The sequence below is a fragment of the Dermacentor variabilis genome, chromosome 11 (assembly GCF_050947875.1).
Source record: "Dermacentor variabilis isolate Ectoservices chromosome 11, ASM5094787v1, whole genome shotgun sequence".
In the NCBI taxonomy this organism is placed as follows: Eukaryota; Metazoa; Arthropoda; class Arachnida; order Ixodida; family Ixodidae; genus Dermacentor; species Dermacentor variabilis.
Window position 1 is genome coordinate 104,627,914 of NC_134578.1, and position 21,971 is coordinate 104,649,884.

Below are 21,971 nucleotides of genomic sequence, written 5' to 3' on the forward strand. Positions count from 1 at the left end.
CTCAGCATCAAGAATTTGCGCCCATTTTCCATTACCTCGTGCGTAGGGAAACTTTTCGACCATATGATTCACAACCGGCTAACCTCGTACCTCGAAGACAAAGGATATTTTCCAAACGCTATGTTCGGTTTCAGGCAGAACCTGTCAAAGCAAGATGTCTTCCTTCTACTCAAAGAAGACCTCATTGACCACCTGAGTACCAGAAGCAAATCATCGATTTTAGCCATCGACGTAAAGGGAGCTTTTGACAACGTAGTCACGAAGCTATCCTCTGCAACCTCGTAGACCTGGGCTGCGGTTCTTGGACATACGACTATGTCAGGAATTTCCTCACGGGCCGCACGGCCACAGTTGGAATAAACAACCTGCGCAGCGAGAGCTTCCGACTACCGAGCAAAGGCACCCCGCAGGGTTCGGTCATATCGCCGTTGCTCTTCAACGTCGCAATGATCAAACTACCCAGCCTCCTCGACGCGATACCAGAGACGTAAGACATGCTTTCTATGCAGATGATATCACGTTATGGACAAGGGCCTCAAACACTGGAACACAAGAAACACGCCTACAGGAAGCAGTAGATAACATCGAGAGCTACTTGCACAAATGCGGCCTCCGCTGTGCTCCCGAGAAGTCCGAACACCTCGTCCTCCAGTCAAGAACGAGAGGCAGACCACCCGGCTACGATGAACCCGATCATAACGTCGCCCTCAATGGAACGCCCATTCCAAGACTGGAAACCCTACGAGTTCTAGGGCTACACATACACAAAGACGGGTCCGGGGCGGCCACCCTCCCGCGAATACAGCGAACGCTATCACAGCTCACGCATCTCGTCAGGAGAGTTGCAAGCCATAGAAGCGGACTTAAAGAACAAGACACGCTATGCGTGATGCAAGCATTCCTCACCAGTCGAATAACATACGGCACGCCCTACCTCGCGCTGAAGAATATAGAGGTAGAAAAAATTAACATTCAAATACGGAAAGCCATCAAAATCGCCCTGGGCCTGCTATCTACCGCTTCGCCAACGAGGCTTCTCAAGATGGGCGTACAGAACATTTGGCAAAAACTAGCTGAAGCTCACAAAGCCAGTCAATTATAACGGATGAAGCTCACGCCCACCGGAAGATCAGTGCTGCAACGGCTAAGCTACGGTGAAGCCTTTATAGCCACCACGGACCGAAAAGAAAGAATTCCTTCAAACCTCCGCGAATCCCTGTGCATAGCCCCAATTCCACGCCATATGCACCGCCCGTACCACAAGCAAAGAAGACAAGCCCGAGTGGATGCTCTACGGCGAAGACACAGGCAAGATCCGGACTCCAGATACACCGACGCAGCCAAATACCCGCAAAGAAACGCTTACGCCCTGAGCGTCGTAGAGTCTCAGGGCAGAGAGGTAGTGTCTGCCACAGTCCGTGCACAAAACCCCGAGACTGCAGAAGAGACGGCAATCGCCCTAGCAACTACCACCTGCATGGACGCAGCTGTCATCTTCTCAGATTCTCAAGCAGCCGTCATGAACTACGCTGAGGGTCGCGTGTCGACAGAAGCACTGAATATATTGAAGCACCGCAGTACTCCGATCCCCTACACCTGCCTGACATGGGTTCCTGGGCACGAGGGGCTGGAGGGGAACGAAGCGGCACATGCCACGGCCCGAGGATACACCTGTCGGGCCAACCCTTCCTACTCTCGATACGCCCGGTCTGCGTCAGCGGAGGCAGAGACCGTACCCATCACGTACTCAGGGATCTTTCAACATCACAGGCTGGAACGCAGGGTGTGCCCACCAACTCACCCAAAGTTCAACAAAAAAGAAAGCACTACACTCAGAAGACTGCAAAGTAATACTTACGTCCACGGAATTATCACGCATAGACTGTACGCAACGCTACAAGGATACCACTGCCCAATGTGCGGCGTACCGGACACCTTAGCGCACCTGATCATCGAATGTCCATGGCATCTACACAAAGACGCATTGCCTTCACCGAGAGACTGTTGCAACGCCAGACAAAGCGAAGACCTCATAGAAACGTGGGAGGCCAAGCTCGTCTCCGAGGACCTGGAACAACAACGACGCCTCGTCGCCAGGGCCAAGGAGGCAGCGAAGGTCAGAGGGTTCCTGGAATGAGGAGACCACCCACCGAGAGTAGAACCGGGGCTTACCCCGGAATACTGTTTCCAAAATAAAAGTTTATTCCTCCTCCTCATTGCTTTGCAGATCTTCACCATAAAACTGAGGCTTTTGAGTGACGTATATGTTTACGTATTTCAAATCTAAAGTAGGAAAACTTGGTTTACATCGTCCAAGATTTAATAATCAGCACTGCAAAAAATGAGAAAACTGGCAGCAGAGACAGCAGAACGCAAGAAAAGAAAAAAAAGAATAAGAACAAGGTGGATTCAGCCCACAAGTTGGAATCTATGTAAAGCGAAACTTCGTGAAGCGTTTAATGCTATAAATTTGCCTATTTCATTCCTGCGTTTTTGGCGTAAAGGAAACTGGCGCGCGCAGGTAATGCGACAAGTCTTGAATATATGCTTGTGTTTCTTCATTTCTTCCTAATTATTTTTACATGTTCCGGCCGCCTCCTGGCCAGTCCAAGGTTGCGGCTGTGCGCTATAGTACGGAAATTATAATCACCAACATGCCGCAATCATCTTTCAGAGATATTTGGCATTGACACGACATGTGCCTCCGGCTTCTTGGCCAATTCCCAGTTCAGGGCATGTGCCATTGTATGGAGATATATTGTACGGCAATCATAAGAAAGTTAGTTGGCCTTGGCGCGATATGTACCTGCCACTTCTTGAGTCTTCCGAAACCAAGCTCAATTGGTTTTGCGCTTTTGGAAGAGGGCGCCTCGTTTCTGCTCGTAGAATTAGTTTTTCGACACATGCACCATCGAAATTAGATATAGGCACTGAAATGCAGTACCGTCGTTGGGTATTTTGTAGCTGCAGTGAGTTAGAGACCACAACATTCTGCTGAGCATAAAGCTAAGTGCTCCATTTCTGGCTGTATTGGCACCACAACAAAGTAACTAAACACAGTAATGTTTCCGCAAATAAGCGGATGTATTTCAGTGCTATGGTAAGTACGGGTGGGATTTGCAAATGTTACTTTTTTTCCTTCTGTTAACACATATATACATTCGTTCATGCACACACAGCAAATAAAGTCAGTTGTGTATGCCATAACGAACTGCGAATATAACTGCGAATTTTTGTCCCGTGTCACAACGAAAGGCGTGCATTGAAATACATGATCAAGTTCTCCCTATGCACAATTTCGACTGTTGTCTCTGAATAATTTTGTATGATTTTAGGTTCTCTAGAACTGGAGAAAGCTTTCTTCTTATTTAACATATAATGCAACACGTACATCAGCTTTTTTCTACAGATGCAGCCATGTCATCGCTGCTGCTCATTGAACTACATCACAGTGTTACAGTCAAACTAACTTTGCGTAGCATTTCTGGCAAGTAAAGCATACCTGAGGTATAATAAACACAACACTCTTGTCTCCTTCTAGGCACGTTGTTCTTATTCTCAACACAATCCAATGCAGAGGTAACGTTATGCTTAAATTAATAAAGAGTCGTTGCCCTGTCGTTCATATGAGAATTCTCAATGGTTTTGGGCAATGGTGTGCGAATATTTGTAACTTCAAGATAACGAATCGAAAAGTCACATTCGTAAATGTGAATATTTTTTGAATACTTTCCGAATATTTGAAAACGCTGACTGAGCCCAAATAAACATAAAGTTGGAGAAAAAATATGGTAAATTTTTCCTACCCGTGGGCCTAGTATAGAAATAAAACATGAGAACTTGTGTAGCGGAGCAGAGTACTTCATATTCATAGCCATATTTTGCAGGCTGCACCACATTCATTCGCACTCCGAAGAGCCCTGTGCTTTTAATATGCAAGCTTCATAACGTACAGTGTAATGACAGAAATGTGCTAATCTTAAGAATACTGGGATGTGAACATCGTATTATAGTAATTGTCATAAGGGCTGTTTATTATTCAACAACTATTCGAAAAGTATTCGGTATCCGATTCATATTTGGCACTTTTCGATTCGTATTCGATTCGGTCTCAAATATCACTATTCGCACACCCCTAGTTTTGGAGATCTTAGTCACTGGCGATTTCTGTTGATTCTGTTAAATAGATGAATATGCTAATGGTCTGCTGATCAGTAATCGTACATTGCTTTTTAAGATTAGGCGTGTTGTTAACCTAGGTGCCTAGAGGCTATTGCTCTTCCAAGTGATGAATACAAAAAATATATCCCTACTGGCAACTTCTTCACGGCGAAGGTTGTTACAAAAGCAAGAAAGTGCTCACCGTTGTGCTCTTCACCAAAGGCCACAACCATGCAGTCTTCTTGAGCGCACAGAACTGTGTAGTGCACAGGAATATCAATCTCATATCCTCCTGAAAGCCCAGCAGTGAAGACAGGAGTCAGTGACAGGCCATATAATTGCCTTGAAGAATGGCAGAATTATTAGACAATGATGTGATCACGTCTATTATTTATTAGGCATTCACTGTTTTGACTAAATATTGCGCGAAGCGTCAGTGACGAATCTGTATACATTTTTTTCTTGAGAAGTAAAAATGAACAAAAAGAGTGTTGTCAATGTTTTACAATTAAAAAAAGAGGAACATGTTCCTGTCGGTGTCAATAGCTCCTTCAGCTATGCTCACAGGCCACACGTAGTGGCGGATATTGTAACGGTGTGTTCCGGCGACTGCATTATACGCAAAGCAATTAACTCTCTCAATGACCACATATTCCTCGATAATCCTCTAACATCACTGCCCGAATGGTGCACTAAGTGGCAGATTACATTAAACGTAGCAAAGTCAGCTTTGCTAAGAATAGCGAGGCAACAGAATATATTTGTCTTTTCTTACACTATCGATGACACCAAACTAACTAATTTTAAACAGTACAAGCATCTTGGATAATTGATATTATGTAACCTGAGGTGGGAGGCACAGGTAAAGCATGCAATATCGTCATCCTCCTAGAGACTGTTCTTTCATAAAAGGCGTCTCTATTAAGCACCACATAAAGACATCTCATAACCAAGAGCTCTTTGGCAGATCAATACTTGAATACGTTAACGTCGTTTGTTTCCCGTCTACAAATAAATTTATGAAACTAGAATGTGTTCAACCAAAGCTGTTAGCGGTATATTTAAAGAATAGCGCTTATCTAATTCCCCCAGATAATTAACTGACAAAGCTGTAATCTTCATCTTACGTAACCGGGCTAAGTTCGCGCGCGAAAAAAAAAGATATTTCAGCTTTCCCATAATCGATTTAACACTGATAGCTGAAGGTACCCATCTAACCCGGAAGCTAGGTGTTCACGCCACTAAGGTCCCCAAACACTATAGGAATACCGTTTCAAAACCGACGGCTTTAATAATTTTCGTCGTGCAATTAGAAAATAGATTATTCTGTCCACATAACTGAGATAATTTCCTGTCTTTACTCAAAAGCCCTTTACGGGTTTTGTAGAGATGAACTGTAGCGCTGTAATTGGTCGCGTACACTTATGTATCAGATGTTCATTAAGCCGTGTATTACTGCTTCACATATTTGACCAATGTCCTGACCATAGGCATCTCGCTTCGTATGAAGTTCAAATAATTAATTTAATTATGGGGTTTAACGTGCCAGAACCACGTTCTGATTATGAGGCACGCCGTAGTGGAGGACTCCGGAAATTTCGACCACCTGGGGTTCTTTAACGTGCACGTAAATCTAAGTACACGGGTGTTTTCGCCTTTCGCCCCCATCGAAATGCGGCCGCCATGGCCGGGATACGATCCCGCGACCTCGTGCTCAGCAGCCCAACACCACAGGCACTGAGCAACCACGGCGGGTAAAAAAAGTTCAAATAACTGATTAAACTTATTCATAATGAAACCACTCGCCAGTTCTTGTAATATGTTTGTAAAGTGTGTGCCGTTCTTGCTAAAATCCCGTTTTGATTGGCACTGTGCCTGAAGTAAATAAATAAATAAATTGTTGTTGCTTTGTCTTTCCTGTAGCCCAATAATACTTCAGTAATGGATTACCATCTTGCCCGGAATGCTGCTCTCATTGAATAAATTGTGATGAAGAAATAAATGCATATTGTCTACGTCGTAGAGAAGTGAACCAAAATCATTTTTTGAAAACACGTGGTCATGGTTGCATACCCTACAGGTTGTATTGTGAAAGCCCAATTGGCACCTTTAAATGTTCACCTCAGAGAAATAATTCCGCTTGATAGGTCTCCAGGGTCGCTCAAAATTGAATTTGCAGACATTTTTCTAAACAGTGCGAAATTTCTGCCCCCAACGTATTTGAATGGCCGTTTAGAAGAATATTTGGCCCGTTTCACAATAACTGTAATAGCGACTAATGCTTCTTTGTGTGAAGAGACGGCAGGCATGGGTATCTACTCCCCATCCCTCGATTGGTCTTTCACACATAGCCTACCAGATTACACATCACTTTTTCAAGCCGAACTTCAGGCAATAGTTCTGGCCTTGCGCAAATTACCCCTTCATACTACAAAAGTTATTATCGTCATAGATTCTCTATCTGTATGCCGCACACTTAATGCGTCTACAAAATTGACAGCATTGAACACGTTTTATACATTAGCTCCTCCTCACTTGAGATTAGTTCATTTGGTATGGCTGCCAGGCCACCGACACATTCATATTAATGAAATAGCGGATTCCTTAGCACGAAATTCTTTAACAGGTCCGGTAATATCTGTGCTGCCGGCAACTGCGCACATTACTGCAGCCAGATATAGGCAATTTTCTTTGTCCGAAGACAAAAAAATCCCTGCCATTAGCAAAAGGTACAGATTTTTCGCACCTAAATTATTCTTGGAACCAGCAATGGTGTCCTAATCGGAAATTCGAAGTTTCATTTACAAGGCTGCGTTGCCGTATTCCAAGACTTAACTCTTACTTGCACAGATGTGGTCTGGCGGCATCCCCTCTATGCTACATCTGCAATGAGCCGGCATCCATGGTGAATTTTTTTATTGTGTCGAGGGTTTTCTACTCATCGAAAGCGATGTCTAGAAATTCCGCTTCAGAACCTAGGGTTACCTGTAAGCAGTACTGTTATACTCTCCTTGGAGCAACATAATTAGGATACAGCCACAGGCACGTTTGCCTAGCCATTTATAATTTTCTTATGTGACACAAAAAGACTGCCTTGTTAATATTTCGTAGTTTCGACAATTGATTTCCTTCAGTCAACAATCACCAAGTCAATCAACAATCAACAACCTCCAAGTACTCTATGCCATTTTGATAGCAAATGTAGGCTCCTACAACTTCCCAAGGTAGTCTTGGAATTTCATGATTCACCATTGGCAAGCGTCGACTTCGTGGCTTGTGTTTCTGGCAGGTCTCGCAGCGTCGGGGAACTTCTTCTATATCACTGTTTATAGAAGGCCAAAAGAGCACCGTTCGGGCACGTGCCTTCATCTTGTCTGCTCCTCCATGCGCAGCATGGAGGCAAGCAAGTACTTCTCTGCGCATCTTGACAGGAATGATGAGGCGGTTGCTCCGAAACACGAGGCCGTCTTGCGTACGTAGCTCGTCACGGAAGCTCCAGCAGCAACGTAATTCGCCACTGATATCAGCTCTGCTGTCCGGCCACTGCGTGCTAGCATACTGGCGAAGTCACACCCTCACCGGGTCCTCGTCGGTCTCTTGGATAACTTTGCTCAGCCGACTGTCTGAAAGCTGAAGACAAGCAATGGTATTCACATGGTAATTCAGGCACTGTTCTTTCAGTATAGCGCTTTGCTCGGGAATCGCCATAAAGCGTCAGCGACGAACAGCTGCTTTCCAGGAGTGTATTTGACGACTATCGGGTACCTTCTTAAGCTGAGGCACATGCGCTGAAGTCGTAGAGGACATTGGCATAACGGCTTCTTAAATATCATTTCTAGTGGCTTATGATCTGATTCTACTACAACTTCGGGCTGTCCGAAAACAGTCACGAAATCTTTCACAGCCGCGAACGATTGCCAGCATCTCTTTTTCAGTCTGAGCATACCTTTGCTGAGTTTCTGTCAGCGAACGTGAAGAGTACGCTAGCTGATGCCCATCCTGTATAATTACTGCGCCAATTCCGTTCTGTCTGGCGTCTACCGATAGCCTGATCGGTTTGCCCTTGTGGTAGTGGCCTAATACAAGAGCTGTGGCAAGCGCTTCATGTAGAGCCTTGAAGCTTGCTTCTTGACGGTCTTCCCAAACCCACGCGATATCCATCTTTAGTAGTTCTCGATGTGACGCTGTTCGGTTTGACATATTCGGAATAAAGCGAGAGACAAAATTTACCATGCCCAAGAACGTCTGCAGCTTCTTCTGGTTGCTTGGCGTCTGGACTTGCAAGATGTCTTCTAGCCGCTGTGGATCCAAACTCAGCCCGTTACGTGTCAGAACGTGCCCCAACTACCGCACAGATTCCTGTAAAAACAGCATTTCTTTCTGTTTAATTTCAGGCTGTGTTCTTGGAATCGTCGCAGGACGTTTACAAGGTTGATGTCATGCTCGCTCCTTGTTCATCCCCACACTATAATATCGTCCATGCCAACCACTGCACCTTTGAGGCCTTCTAGTACCAGGTGCATGGCACGCTGAAATAATGCCGGTGCGGACGAGATCCCAAACGGCATGCGTAAAAACCTGTAACGGCCATAGGCAGTGCTCATTGCGCATATTTTGGAGCTCGCTTCATCTAGCTTTATTTGCCAGAAACCCGAGGCTGCGTCCAAAATTGTAAGTACTGCGCGCCGCTGATCGAAGGTGCTATGTCTTCCAATGTTGACATTTGATAGTGCTCGCGAAGCAGTGCTTCGTTCAGATCAGAAGGGTCTAGGCAAATTCGTACCTTCTCTCCTTTAGTGACGACGACCATGTTGCTGGCCCACTCCGTCGGCTCTGTCACTTGCGCTATCACTCCTGGTGTCTCCAAGCGGTCCAGGTCTGCTTTCACCTTGCTTTGCAATGCTGTTGGAATCCGCCGTGCTGGTTTCACCGCTCCCTGGGAACCAGGCTCGAGCGTCAGGTGGTAAACCGTACCGTCCAATTGACCTAGGCCCTCGAACACGTCTTCGTAAGCCTTCGCAGCATCGTAAAGCTCTAGTTGCTCGACAGAAGAGACTATTTGGAGTAAGCAAGTTCGAGACGAACTTGTTTCGTTGCTTTTTTTCTGGAAGGACCCGCCGTGGTTGCTCAGTGGCTATGATGTTGGGCTGCTGAGCACGAGGTCGCGGGATCGAATCTCGGCCACGGCGGCCGCATTTCGATGGGGGCGAAATGCGAAAACACCCGTGTGCTTAGATTTAGGTGCACGTTAAAGAACCCCAGATGGTCAAAATTTCCGGAGTCCTCCACTACGGCGTGCCTCATAATCAGAAAGTGGTTTTGGCACGTAAAACCCTAAATATTATTTTTCTGGAAGCCAAAGAACGTGTTTAAAACTACGTTACAGTCGTGTGGCTGCTTGTTTGTTACTTTCTGCAACTGACTGCGCGCGATAATTGAGCAGGTTGCGCCTGTGTCCAGCTTGCAAGAAACTGGTATTCCTTGTATCTGAACGGTAGTCATCCAGCGATAGTCTTGCCCACGTGCATGCGATACTGTTTCCAAACAGAAATCGCCTAGCGTTTCGCTGTCTTGCGTTTCAATAGAGGCTACCTTTTGCTCTTTCGGGTAAAATTTTTTGGGCATCTTCTTGCAGGCTTTGGCGAAGTGATTCCTTCCGCCGCATTTTCTGCATGTGCGTCCTTTTGCGGGGCAGACATGGTCAGTCTGATGAAACCTTGCGCAACGCCGACCTTTTGCCTCAGATAGTGCGTTTATCTCGGCAGCGTAATGGCTTTTGCGGCGTGCCTGTATTTCTTCGCACTGTTCCTTGCCATGTTCTAGCGAGCGGCACATTTCTACCGTCTTTGCAAATGAAGCATTTTCAGAGACGAGTATTTCTTGCAGCTTTTTGTCTCTTATTCCGAGAATAATACGGCTTCTGAGCATACGCTCTTCGAGTTCTCCAAACTCGCAACCTTTTACTAGCACTCGTAGGTCTGTTAAACAGTCGTTGAAGCTTTCGCCCTCATTTTGGTCACGCTCTCCAAAACGAAACTCGTGATAGGCTAGGTTTGGTGCGGGCTTGTAAAATGCCTGAAATTTAAGCTTCAGGACTTCTACGTCCGACTTGTCTTCATCCGGTGCAAAAGCAAAAGTGCTATACGTCTTGCGCGCGACCTCTCCGATAATCATGAGAAAAGTGGCTGCCTGTACCTCTTTGGGTTGCTGGTTTAGGTACGTTGCCGTTGCGCAGAGCTCGAACTCCTGGCACCACGTCTTCCAACCTTGCTATACGTCTCCTGTGGTGTCCAGGACTCTCGGCGGTTACAGTAGCGTGGTGACTGGGGCGCTGGTCTGCTGGCGCTGTTCCCCGTTCTCCATTCTCTTACAAGTTCAGACCTTCGAGCCGTCCTTGTTGACTTGCTACCCATCCGCTTTTCCTTCACCGACTGCGTACATCAGCCGCACTCCGACCACTTCTGACACCATGTGGTTTGCACGCTATCATGTGCATCAAGAATACGGGGCTTTATTGAACGGAACACACTCTTATATATACATACGATCAAAGGGGGCGTTGCAGCCAACTGAGTGCGCGTGTGCATGCCAGTGCATTGCGTCACAGCTTGCTCCGAATTTTTTATTAAAATGGGGTCGTCCACTTTCAGTCATTTTAACCTGCTCTGCCGGAACGAGGCTACCGGCAACATCCAGCTGTCTTTAGCAGCGACAACTACCCTAGGCGGGCAGTCCACTTTATGGATCTTTGCTGTGAAGAACATTTGTAAGCTTAATTTTCTCTTTTTATCATGGGTCTTATTCATATTATCTAGTTTCCATCTGGCGCACAACATCTGAGCTTCATTTTTTACTTTAGACAAGCAAACACTGGTGCGGCAGTCAAAAGTCACTTTGATGGCTTCTGTTTCTTTAGATAAATACAATTCCTTAGGTAGCACCAAGAAGCCTCCTTCTTTATCCGCCGGAACTGAAGCCAGCGAATGCTCATTTAGGCAGGACACTGCTTTTTTGACAGGAACAACGTTCATAGGTGTCTTGCATCTCAACAAAACGTCGATGCCTTCGGAAAAACAGCGGTCAGATTCACTTTCAGGAGGCAACTTAGACACGCGCTTGACGATGCCCAGAAGAGATGGTGGAGAGAGATTAGGTTGAATGGCAAATTTTGCTCCGTTCGAGAGAACGTCCTTGATGGGTTCCGGTAGTGCCACCTCACCTCGTATATGGATGGTAGCCAATGAGAAGGCGGTCTTTCGCTTCATCGACGCTCGTAGCTGCGATAGTGTCTGCATCCGCATCCGCCAGGTTCCTAAAACTGCGCCAGTCACGCCTGCCTCTTTGTGAGCCTGACCCATGCACAAGTAAGAAGAGGCAGTCCCTGAAGAAACGTACTTGCTTGCGGCATTCGGAGTGCAGAAGCTTGCATACCCGCATTCCCTTTGACTGCGACGGTGCAAAGCCTCCGAAGAGTAGTAGTGCTCCTGGAGGTAGCTGGTTCATCCGCATGTGGAAAGGCAGACTTCGTGCTCGGCAGATGGCGACGGCAATGAAAGTTACAAGAATGGTAGGGTGAACAGAAAGACAATTAAAAGGGCCCATTGAAGTGGAGACGAAGCTCGCCAAGGTTGAGGACGGGGCGTGTTGGTATCGCAAATTAGAGGCTCGATTGCGCAACACTTCGACGACACACACAGAGGAGAAACACAAACCACAGAGCGCTACTTGCAACTATCGTGTTATTCTCTTGCCAATGGAATAAATGTTGGAACATACCTAATATCAAAACTCTCCGCACTTAAATTAGACTGTCTTACCTTGTCATGGCTCCGAAATTTCCTGTCTAATCGTCAGCAGTTTACTATTGCAAATGACTACTCTTCCTCCGTAACAGACGTTTCTTCTGGTGTACCACAGGGTAGCGTGCTCGGTCCCTTGCTTTTTCTAATATTTATTAACGACTTACCTCAAAATTTGTCCTCCACCATCAGAATATTCGCCGACGACTGCATAATTTATCGCCCTATTAAAAACTCAGATGATCATCTCGTTCTTCAGCAAGACCTTCAACAAATCAATAACTGGTGCAATAAATGGCTAATGACTTTAAATACCACAAAATGCAAAGTAATGTCTTTTACCCGGAAGTCGGCAACCTCACAGTATCCCTACCATATTAACAATTACACTGTTACAACAGCTACACAATATAAGTATCTAGGGGTTCTATTCACATCAAATCTTTCTTGGACAGAGCATATCACGTCCATTTCAGCTAATGCCTCCCAATCGTTGGGGTACTTGCGACGCAACTTAAGAAATGTTCCTTCAAATGTTCGCAAGCTAGCTTACCTAACTCTCGTTCGTCCCAAGCTCGAGTATGCATCTCCCATTTGGTCCCCTCACCAGAAATACCTAATTGAAACGCTAGAACGGATCCAGAATAGAGCAAGCCGCTTCATCATAAACGATTACAGCTACCAGTCTAGTGTTACACAAATAAAACTTAAGCTTTCATTACAAACCTTGAGCACTCGCCGAGACATTGCCCTTTTAACACTGTTCCACAAATTCCTTCACTCCACTCGAACACCCGCATGCTTGAAACGACCCTATTCCACGTCACATAGGCTTCATAATCATTTCAGCTATGCCCGCCTTTACGGGTCTACAAAGGCATTCCATTACTCTGCTCTTCCTCGTGCTATCAGAATATGGAATTCACTCCCGGACAGCATTGCAAGCCAATCTAACTACGATTCATTCCGTGATGCCTTGATTGATTACATGACTAAAGAAAAGTGAAGTTTTACGTTTGTCGCACAATGCTTTCTATACTTGCACTATATTTACAGCTTATTTTCGCATTATTACTGTTATGTCGCTATGTTTACCGTTTCGTTGGAATGTCGCGTCCGTAACTTTTCTGTTATTGTTTTCATCATAACTGTTTTTTTTTAATTACACGACTTCACTGACAACAATCTGTGTGATTTATTCCCTGTTATTATATTATGTTTTTTTATGTTTCTTCTTTTCCTTAGTGAATCGTGATCTAAATAATTCTTTTTTCATCTCAGTTGTACTTTGGTTGTAGGTTGTAAACAGATACGGTTTATAGATGTCTTGTATTCAATGTATTTTCTATGTACTGCCCCCCTTACTCAATGCCTCACTTTGAGGCCTGTAAGGTATTTTTAAATAAATAAATAAATAAATACTCGGGAGAGGGTGGAGGGGGAGGCTAGTGGTGATGCCGTACATACATTCGATTGAGTACCGAGTTAAGAAAATTGGTAAGAGATGCGATGTAAAAGTGGTGTTTTCCGCGCCGGAAAAATTTCTGAGCATGTGTGCAAAGCTAAACCCAGGTGCCACACAGAAACGAGGCTGTGAAACACAACTTACAAAAAAGTTCGTCGACTGCACTTAGGGAGTGGTATATTCTATTCCACTTCAGTGCGGCAGAAACTATATCGGACAGACTGGACGATGTTTGAATGAAAGATTAAAGGAGCATGACTATAACGTTTCAAAAGCAGTCGCCGGACACCTTGGGATACATTGTAGAGATTGTGGATGTCGGCCATTCTTTAAGAAATTCAAGATTGTGAGCGAAGATGGCAGCCAAATGACTCGAGAAATAATCGAAGCCGCTGAGATTGCACGTTTGGGAAGTATGTGCGTGAGCATTCCACCAGTCTCCCTTAGTGCAAAGAAAATAGATTTCCTCACGCGCTAATCTGGAATTTTGTATCGTGGTTCTTTTTTTGCGATGTCAAAAATGATCACATGACAAAGTGGGCCTGGCATTATTGCATGGCCATGTTTGTAAAAATCTTTATTATTTTTGTCGTTACCCTCCCCCCTCCCCCCAAGTATCTTCCAGTATTTATTCCATTGACAAGGGAATAAAACGATAGTTGCAAGTAGCGCTCTGTGGTGCGTGTTTCTCTTCTGTGTGTGTCGTCCAAACGTTGCGTAATCGAGCCTCTAATATGCTATGCCAACACGCCCAGTCCTCAACCCTGGCATGCTTGAAACAGCTTTGCTGCAAATGGTTGCGATTCCTCAAGGTTGCACTCCTCTGCTGTAAAATTTTATAGGAATCGCGAAATATTTGTTTAATCTGAAATATACAATGTTTTTCTTGACAATGCTAAGTGTTCAGTATATTATACATGGACAGATGTTGGTGGTATATGCTCAAACCTTCAGCATCTCTTAATTAGCTATGTCATCTGTGTAGTGAATGGAGCTTTCAATTTACCACAGGAAATAAAATTTGGGTGGTGTAACAATGCAACATCATTGCAGCTTTGCCTTTGCAGTGCCGCGTTTACCTAATTCGTGGTACAACTTCACCTGAAATGCATTCTGTATTACTTTGAATGAAATACAAACGCCCTTCATCGGAGGAAAGGCGCTGGGACACTGGCCCAGACCGTCCTCAGCACAGAAACCTTTAAAACGTTGTTGCGCTTCTTGCGGAGGACAGGTCTTAGAGACCGACTTTAGGCGGTGCCGTATTCTCCTTTCTTTTTTCTCTTTTGTCTTGCTCTTGCTTCCTTATTGCCTTCCTTTTGTAATATCTCGTTTCTACTATCTTTTATTCCCTTTATCCCTTTTCCTGAGCACAGGGTAGCCAGCCAGTCTGAAAACTGGCTAACCTTCCTTTATTTCCGTCTATTTATACTCCTTCCTGGAATGATGAGTGGTACTTTCTCTGGAAATTTTCAGGAGGATGCTGTCATATACCAATCATGAACTAGCCAAGACAACAGCCTCTTGAAAATGTGCAAAATAGGCGACTTTACACTGCTGGTGACTTCTATGGGCAACACCTTCAGTTAGACTTAAAGTATGTCTTTAAGGAAAACAGAGAAGCAAATTTCACTTGCGACCTGTCAATGTTAGAACAATGTTATAAAAGTGAAATGCTCAAAAATTGTGCGTTGGGACCGATATATTGTTGCAGTATACTATTGCAGCATTGCAATATATTATTGCCAAGTCATATTGAAAAACGAGAGCATTCACTAAGAAAAGTTTGCATCAATTCACATGCACTTTCTACATGCTTACAGTATTTACAGTAAGAAGACCTGCTGAAGGAACTAGCCCAGAAACTTAATTTCGTACACAAGGAGCCCACAAGAATTTTGGTGCTTTCAGTGCATGAAAAAGCCATGATGAATTTTGAAATGGAGGAAGGGTGGAATCTGTTTGACATTGTGTAGAGGCAGATGCGTCATACCTGAGAACGTGCATCAACAACATCGGAAAAATTCAAGCCATATTCCCTTTGCATACTCTTCACAGTACCACCATAGTGCACCAAGATCTGCTTGTGTGTGTTTGGGTGGTGGTGGTGGTGGTATCTTTTTCTTTGACGTTCAAGTGGGCATCTGTATTAACGGACGACTACAGTGCAAAAGAACACAAGTGGGGAGAACTTGAAGTTCTGCGTCCCGTGCCTCAAGCGACTGACAAAACTAACATTGTGGGCTGTTTTCAGTAAAGTGTGCTTCTACATAAAACAATGAGACTGATGACCACAATTAAGATGAGAAAACTGTCGCGCGTTGAGTGCTCTGAATGGCGTTGGCCATTTGCGAGACTGGACACCTCTAGGGACTGGTGAAGGCTTGAGCATTAATCTGTTTTTTTTATGATGGTGCATCTAGAAACAATGAAAACGGTTAACATCCCCCTGCTTCTTTAGACTGTGTGATCATGGAAGTATGACTCATCATGTCTAGCCTTTTTTGTGGTAGAACATGCGATTTCTTCAGACTATAGTTGTAAGTAAGCTTTACTTTGATTATTGCAGCTATTGTTGCCGCAGTGTGCTGAGCTGGGCTAGTTGGTGCGTGTTTATAGTGGAATTGGAGAGTGCTATGGAAGAGATGAGGTCTGCCTGTCATCTTCACTTAGTCCTGTCTGTAGCTCTGCCCGATTCCCTTCCGAGTTATTTACTTGTAGTTTCTCTTCAAATGTTGTATAGGCTTTCACTTTTGTCTCCCCACAAAAGGGAAGGCATGTTTTGATGTCTTTTGCACGAGACGCACAGTGATTTAGTCATCTTTACTTTGCGTAATTTATTCATGTGTTAATTGTTTATTGGTTCCCTTTACTTTTATTGCTTGTACATGGCTTCTTTGTGTCCACTTTTAGTTTATAAGGCTTTTCTTACTCATATTAGTACCTGATTTCAAACTCTTCTGTGCAATATCATACTTGTGTTCAAAATGTCAACTCATTCCTACAATCAGTATGAATGCATTAATTTTCTAGAGAATCCATAACGCGGATTTCAATTTATTCATTGAAGCGTGTATGCTAAGTAGATTGTGAATTATTTGTGCATTTTAATTCATTGGTGAGCAGATTGCTTTGATACTGTTCACTAAATTGCAAAGATGGTTTGCAAGTGTCTTATCAAAAACAGCTGTTTATGCTGATTATCTGTCTCTGTACGTTCAGCCAGCACGCAATACCCACTAAGTCACAGGGATTTGTGAATAATTGTAGTAGTCTCTGAGCTTCGCATAGATGTACCAAGAAACTCGTATCGCTACCCTTCTTGTCTAGTGGCCCATTTTATAATAAAAATCTTGTTACTGTATGTGTTTCGTGTATTGTGCAAACATGCAGGCTAGTGTGCTTCGATGTCGTCCTCACACGCCACTCCGTACGTAGTACGGCGCAGCGGGTGAGGAAGACATCGAGGAACCCTACTGTAGGCCGTCGGCTGGCGAAAAGTCGCAGGGAAGAGGGTAAGTAAAGAAAGAGGGGAGGGGAGGGGGGAGGGAAGCAAAGAAGAAAAAGAAAACGTCTATCAAAATTCGCATCGCAAAAGGATTCTATCCGGATATTGAAGAGCTTGTAATGGTCTTACAAAATCCGCTTTCAAGAGAGCATTTTTCTAACGTGATTTAAGCACAATTCTAAAACTTCGTGGAATAGTCACATCCGCCGGACATTAGCAACAATATACGACCGTTTATCACCTTTTAAACTGACTGCACGGATATTTTAGTGCGTCTTTCAGACGTTTACTTCGTCTTGGCAAATCGGTATGGAAGCAGACTGCTATCGCTTTTGTGCTAGCCGGGATATACCAAGTTAACGAAACTACCATGAGAGCCCCATGGCGTAGGCGGCTGTTTCATGACATACATGACACAAATGTCATGCCATTCAAATCATGATCTATCAGTTATGTTCGTCGTGCACTCTTGTCCTACTATGCAAATTTTGGCAGATACCTAGTTAACAAAACTACCATGAGAACACCAAGACGTACGCGGCTGCTTCATGACCTACATGAGAAACACGTCATGACATTCCTTTCATGATCGATCATTTTCTCATACACTGTTGTCATAGCATGTCAATTTTGGTAGATACCTAGTAAAGAAAACGACCACGAGAGCACCAAGACGTAGGCGGCTGCTTCATGACCTACATGAGAAACGCGTAATGATATTCATTTCATGATCGATGATTTATGTTTGTCATAGACAGTTCTCATACTATGCCAATTTTGGTACATACCAAGTTAATAAGATGACCATGAAGGTACCCAGACGTAGGCGGCTAGGTGGGTAGATACTGTCAAAATGGCAAATGTTCGCCAAGAAATGCTTCGCATTTAAAAACTCTACAAGTATTCATAAAAAGGACTAATTTCCTTGATCCTCACTGTATAATCTCAATGAGTGCCAAGTTCAAGGTGTTTTACCAGGATTGATAATGTACAGTTCAACTTCTGCGTAACATATTACGGCATATAGCTTCCTTCCTGTTTTCAAGCTTATGTGTCAAAACGTAAACGCGTGCATTATTTACAAGAGCAGTTATTTGCTTGTTAAATCAGTTTCCTTTAGTATACCCCTTGTATAAGACATACATAGTGCTTGCTTTAGTGACTGTTTAGTGCAGTATTGAGTGCCTTTTTTATCACTGAGCGTGTTTGATGCGACGAAACGTGTTGTTTATAAAAGACGCCATAGTTAAAGGTAATGGCCGGAATACATCTAACCAAGTAGAACTATTTTACCTCCATCAAAATGAATGCCCTACGAACACATTTACATTTCACAAATCCGGGAACTCTGCTTTTCAATGCTGTGAACATCAATTTACTGAAAGTATATCTTTCACCATGAAATTTGAGATACGTTAAGACATGTACTACCGATTAGGATGTTAAGAATAAACTGGGTATACTCGAAATGGATGTCGACAAACCGGATGTCGATAACCTTTAAATTGGTGCACTTATTGAATATTTTTCAGACTGTTTGCTCTGATCAGAGTAATCTGCCTAAATTATTAAGGCTTCTGTATTTTTTACATTTTCAATAGTTCCTAGCATGATTGTGTTGTTGCGGTTTCATTATATTAACAAAATCTGTAACCTACGCTGGATGCGTAAAAATTGTGACTATTGTGTTGTGGCCATTGTGTTCAGTCGCGACGAATATTTATTTAGATTTTAAAGCACCTTCTTACCGTTTTTAAGCAATAGTTTGAGAGTGACCTTTACCTCGTAATTATCCACAGAAACGTGAAATTCCACGAAGTGACTTCTGAAAAAAAAATAGTTCAGGATTTTTTCAATAAGTTGTCGCCGTTGTGGTGATGGTGAATAACCACAGGGGCTCAACGCAAGCCACTAAACTAACTATTTATTGTACTCAGCACAATGATAGCGACAAGCACACCCGTCGAACGTCCAAATTTGATTTGAGGATCATACGCGCCGGCTATTTGTGAGGTTTGCGACAGGGCTAGTTGGTGTGACATGTTGCTTTGGCTTCCAGCGCACACGGGAACAAAGACAGGGTAAGACTAAGACGAGCGCTGTCTTCTTCAGCGCTTGTCTTCCTCGTTTTCTGTCTGCGTCCCAGTGTGCTCTGTAAGCACCGGCTATATACATATGGCTTAATGAACACTCCAACGTAATCGCTTGTGGCCTAAGTTTTAGAATGTATGCCAGTATTTAGTATTCACGTCGCGCACAGAATCTGATTACAGAAGGTTCGACGACAACATATGCAACAGATAGGTACCAACCGGGTCGAATCCGCACTTTTTAAAAGTTAGACTCTTCAATAACGTTCGAGAAACTTCCGATACACAAAGGTGCGTACTGCGCTGAGCGATAACCTTTAACATTTGATAGGCGAAGAAAGACAGTCCCTAGAAAAAATAGATAAGTACTCGTACTCGACGTACATCGCCCACATGTTGGTGAGGGCCTTGTTTATGTGTTCCGTAAGACCATTCGTCTAAGGAGGGTAGGCCGTGGTACTGTGGCGACTTGTCTGGCTACCTCGTAGGGATGGCTTGAGTAAAATCTGCCGTAAATGCCGTTCCAAAGTCGGTGGTGAAAATTTCTAGGGCACCATTTCATAGCAGGACATACTTGCCTATGAATTTCACAACTTCAGCCGCACTACCTTTGGGCAGGACTCTCGTTTGAACGTAGAGGGTAACGTAGTTGGTGACTACGACGGTCACTTATTCTCAAATGCTGAAGTAGGAAAGGGCCCAAGTGAGTCCATCTTGATCTGCTGGAGTAATCCGGGAGGAGGCTCAATAAGTTGCAACAGTCCTGCTGGCCTTGTCGGTGGTACCTTACGCCACTGACAATCTCGGCAGGTCCTGACGTAGTGAGCGACGTCGGAAGCGAGAGGCGACCTTTAATATTGCTCGCACCCTGGGTTCTCTGACGCGCTGTCTTCAAGAGCGTGCAGGAGAACGCAAGGTGCGCAAGGACCGGGCCGTCTGGCAGGGCGTAGAATAGCCGCAGTGATGATGGCACATCGATAAGGTAGGTGGCACAGGCCGGTGAACTCTTTCTCACAGGGGCGTCGTCTCGCAAAGAATACGAAGACAATACTTACCTAAATACCCTCGCGACAATGTCGGTTTGGCCTTTCAAGTATTCGGCAATGCTTCTTAGCTTTGCGTCTGCACGCATCTGTTCGTCGAAGTTGTCGGCACTTATTGTTCCTAGGAGGGTGTCCTTGTTTTGGTCGTCATGCGGCGAGGAGCCGACGGGGGCACGACACCGGCAATTAGTGTCAGAGTGTTTCCGTCCATACTTGTTATTAAGGGTGATGGAAAATTCTTGCATACTGAAGCTCCATCCTGCAAGACGGCCTGAAGGCTCTTTTCAGTTTGCTAGTCAACAAAATGCGTGGTGGTCGCTCACGACCTTGAAGCGCGTATCGTATAGTTAAGGCCGAAATTTCGCAGTAGCCCAAATCATGGCAAGACATTCCTTTTGCGTAGTAGAATAATTGGCTTCGGCTTTCAACAGCGAGCCGCTGTGACTATGACTATGACTATGAACAGCGAGCCGCTATGACAGCGTAAGCTATGACCCTTTCAAGTCCGTTTTTCCTTTGGACTAGCAACGCGTGGAGGCCTACGTTACATGCGACTGTGTGAATTTCGGTATCGGCGGGGTGGGCACAGCAGGGTGGGCACAGCAAGTTTCCACATAGCGTAAAAAATGTAAACACCTTACAAACATAAATAGGACATGAGACAATGAATGTTGCAAATACAATGCATGAACCACCAAAAAAATAACCAAATACAAATACAATATTTTGGCTAAGAAATACGTGCTTGCAACATTGTGACCGTGATATTGGAACCAGCACAAAATAAAGACTATAGCATGTATTCTAGAACAGTGTGACAACGTTGGCACGACACAATTAAGATTCAATTTCATAAAAGGTTTTTAACGCGTTCCTCAACGCCTTTAGTGCTACTCGACTGCAAAACAGACGTCGGCAAACTGTTCTATTCCTTAATCGTTCGCGGAAAAAATGAATCAGCGTACATGTCCAGATTTGCTTTTGGAATTGAGAACATGCAATGATTGCTTAACCTGACGTTTCTAGCCTGCCTGGCAGCAAGATAGGGTGCGGTTTCAATATTGAAGTGGCCTTTCTATAACCAAAAGGAAATTTAAGTCTAGCCAACTTCCGCCGTAGAGCCAGTGGAGGTAAATCAAGCAACTCAAGCATTTTAGAAACAGAGTCAGTACGATAATACCAGGAAAGAATGAACCTTGCGGATTTTCTCTGTATCTTCTCCATGCGGTTTATTATTCCTGATTTAAACTGATTCCAAATGATACTGGCATACCCTAACGCCAGTCTAATGTAAGTTAAATATGCAAGTAGCTTGATGGGTGTGGTGGCTAGCTTTAGTTTTCGGCGAAGGAACCATAACTTTTTTTCTGCAGCTTCAGAAATTCTGTCTCCATGTGATTTCCAACTTAAATCTTTCGAAAATGTTAAACCTAGGCATTTTATCGTTTCACTTTCAGTTAGAATTGTTGAATTCATCTCACAATTACACTCAATAATATGCTTTGTGTTGTTTGTAACTCTGAGCATGACTGATTTACATTCGTTAATTTTCATTTTACATTTCGCGGCCCAGACTTCTACAGTGTTAAGGGCTTGACTAAGTGACGACTGATCGTTTTGGTTATTGATTTCACGAGCTAATAAACAGTCGTCTGCAAATAACTGGATGGTTATGTCGTTACTTTTGTGATGAGCAATATCATTTATGTAACCTAGAAAAAAAAGTGGTCCTAGAACGGATACCTGTGGTACACCTGAGGTTATTTTTAATTGGTTAGATTTGTTGCCATCTATTTCAACGTATTGTGTCAAATCTGTAAGATAGGAGCGGATCTACATAACAACATTATAGGTTATATTAATTTCCGTCAGTTTAATAATTATTTTGTTATGTACGACCAGATC

At 44.1% G+C, this 21,971-nt stretch overlaps 1 protein-coding gene across 1 annotated transcript in view; it reads right to left on the bottom strand.

Moving 5' to 3' along the window:
* The window catches only part of LOC142564949 (uncharacterized), a 71,615-nt gene that overhangs the window by 7,173 nt on the left and 42,471 nt on the right, over positions 1-21,971 (bottom strand). Inside the window, exons 4-5 of the mRNA XM_075676165.1 lie at positions 18,682-18,758; positions 4,364-4,453 (exon numbers count right to left, since the gene is read on the bottom strand). Of these exons, the coding sequence (XP_075532280.1) occupies positions 4,364-4,453; positions 18,682-18,758 (167 nt within the window). The remainder of the gene's footprint in view (positions 1-4,363; positions 4,454-18,681; positions 18,759-21,971) is intronic.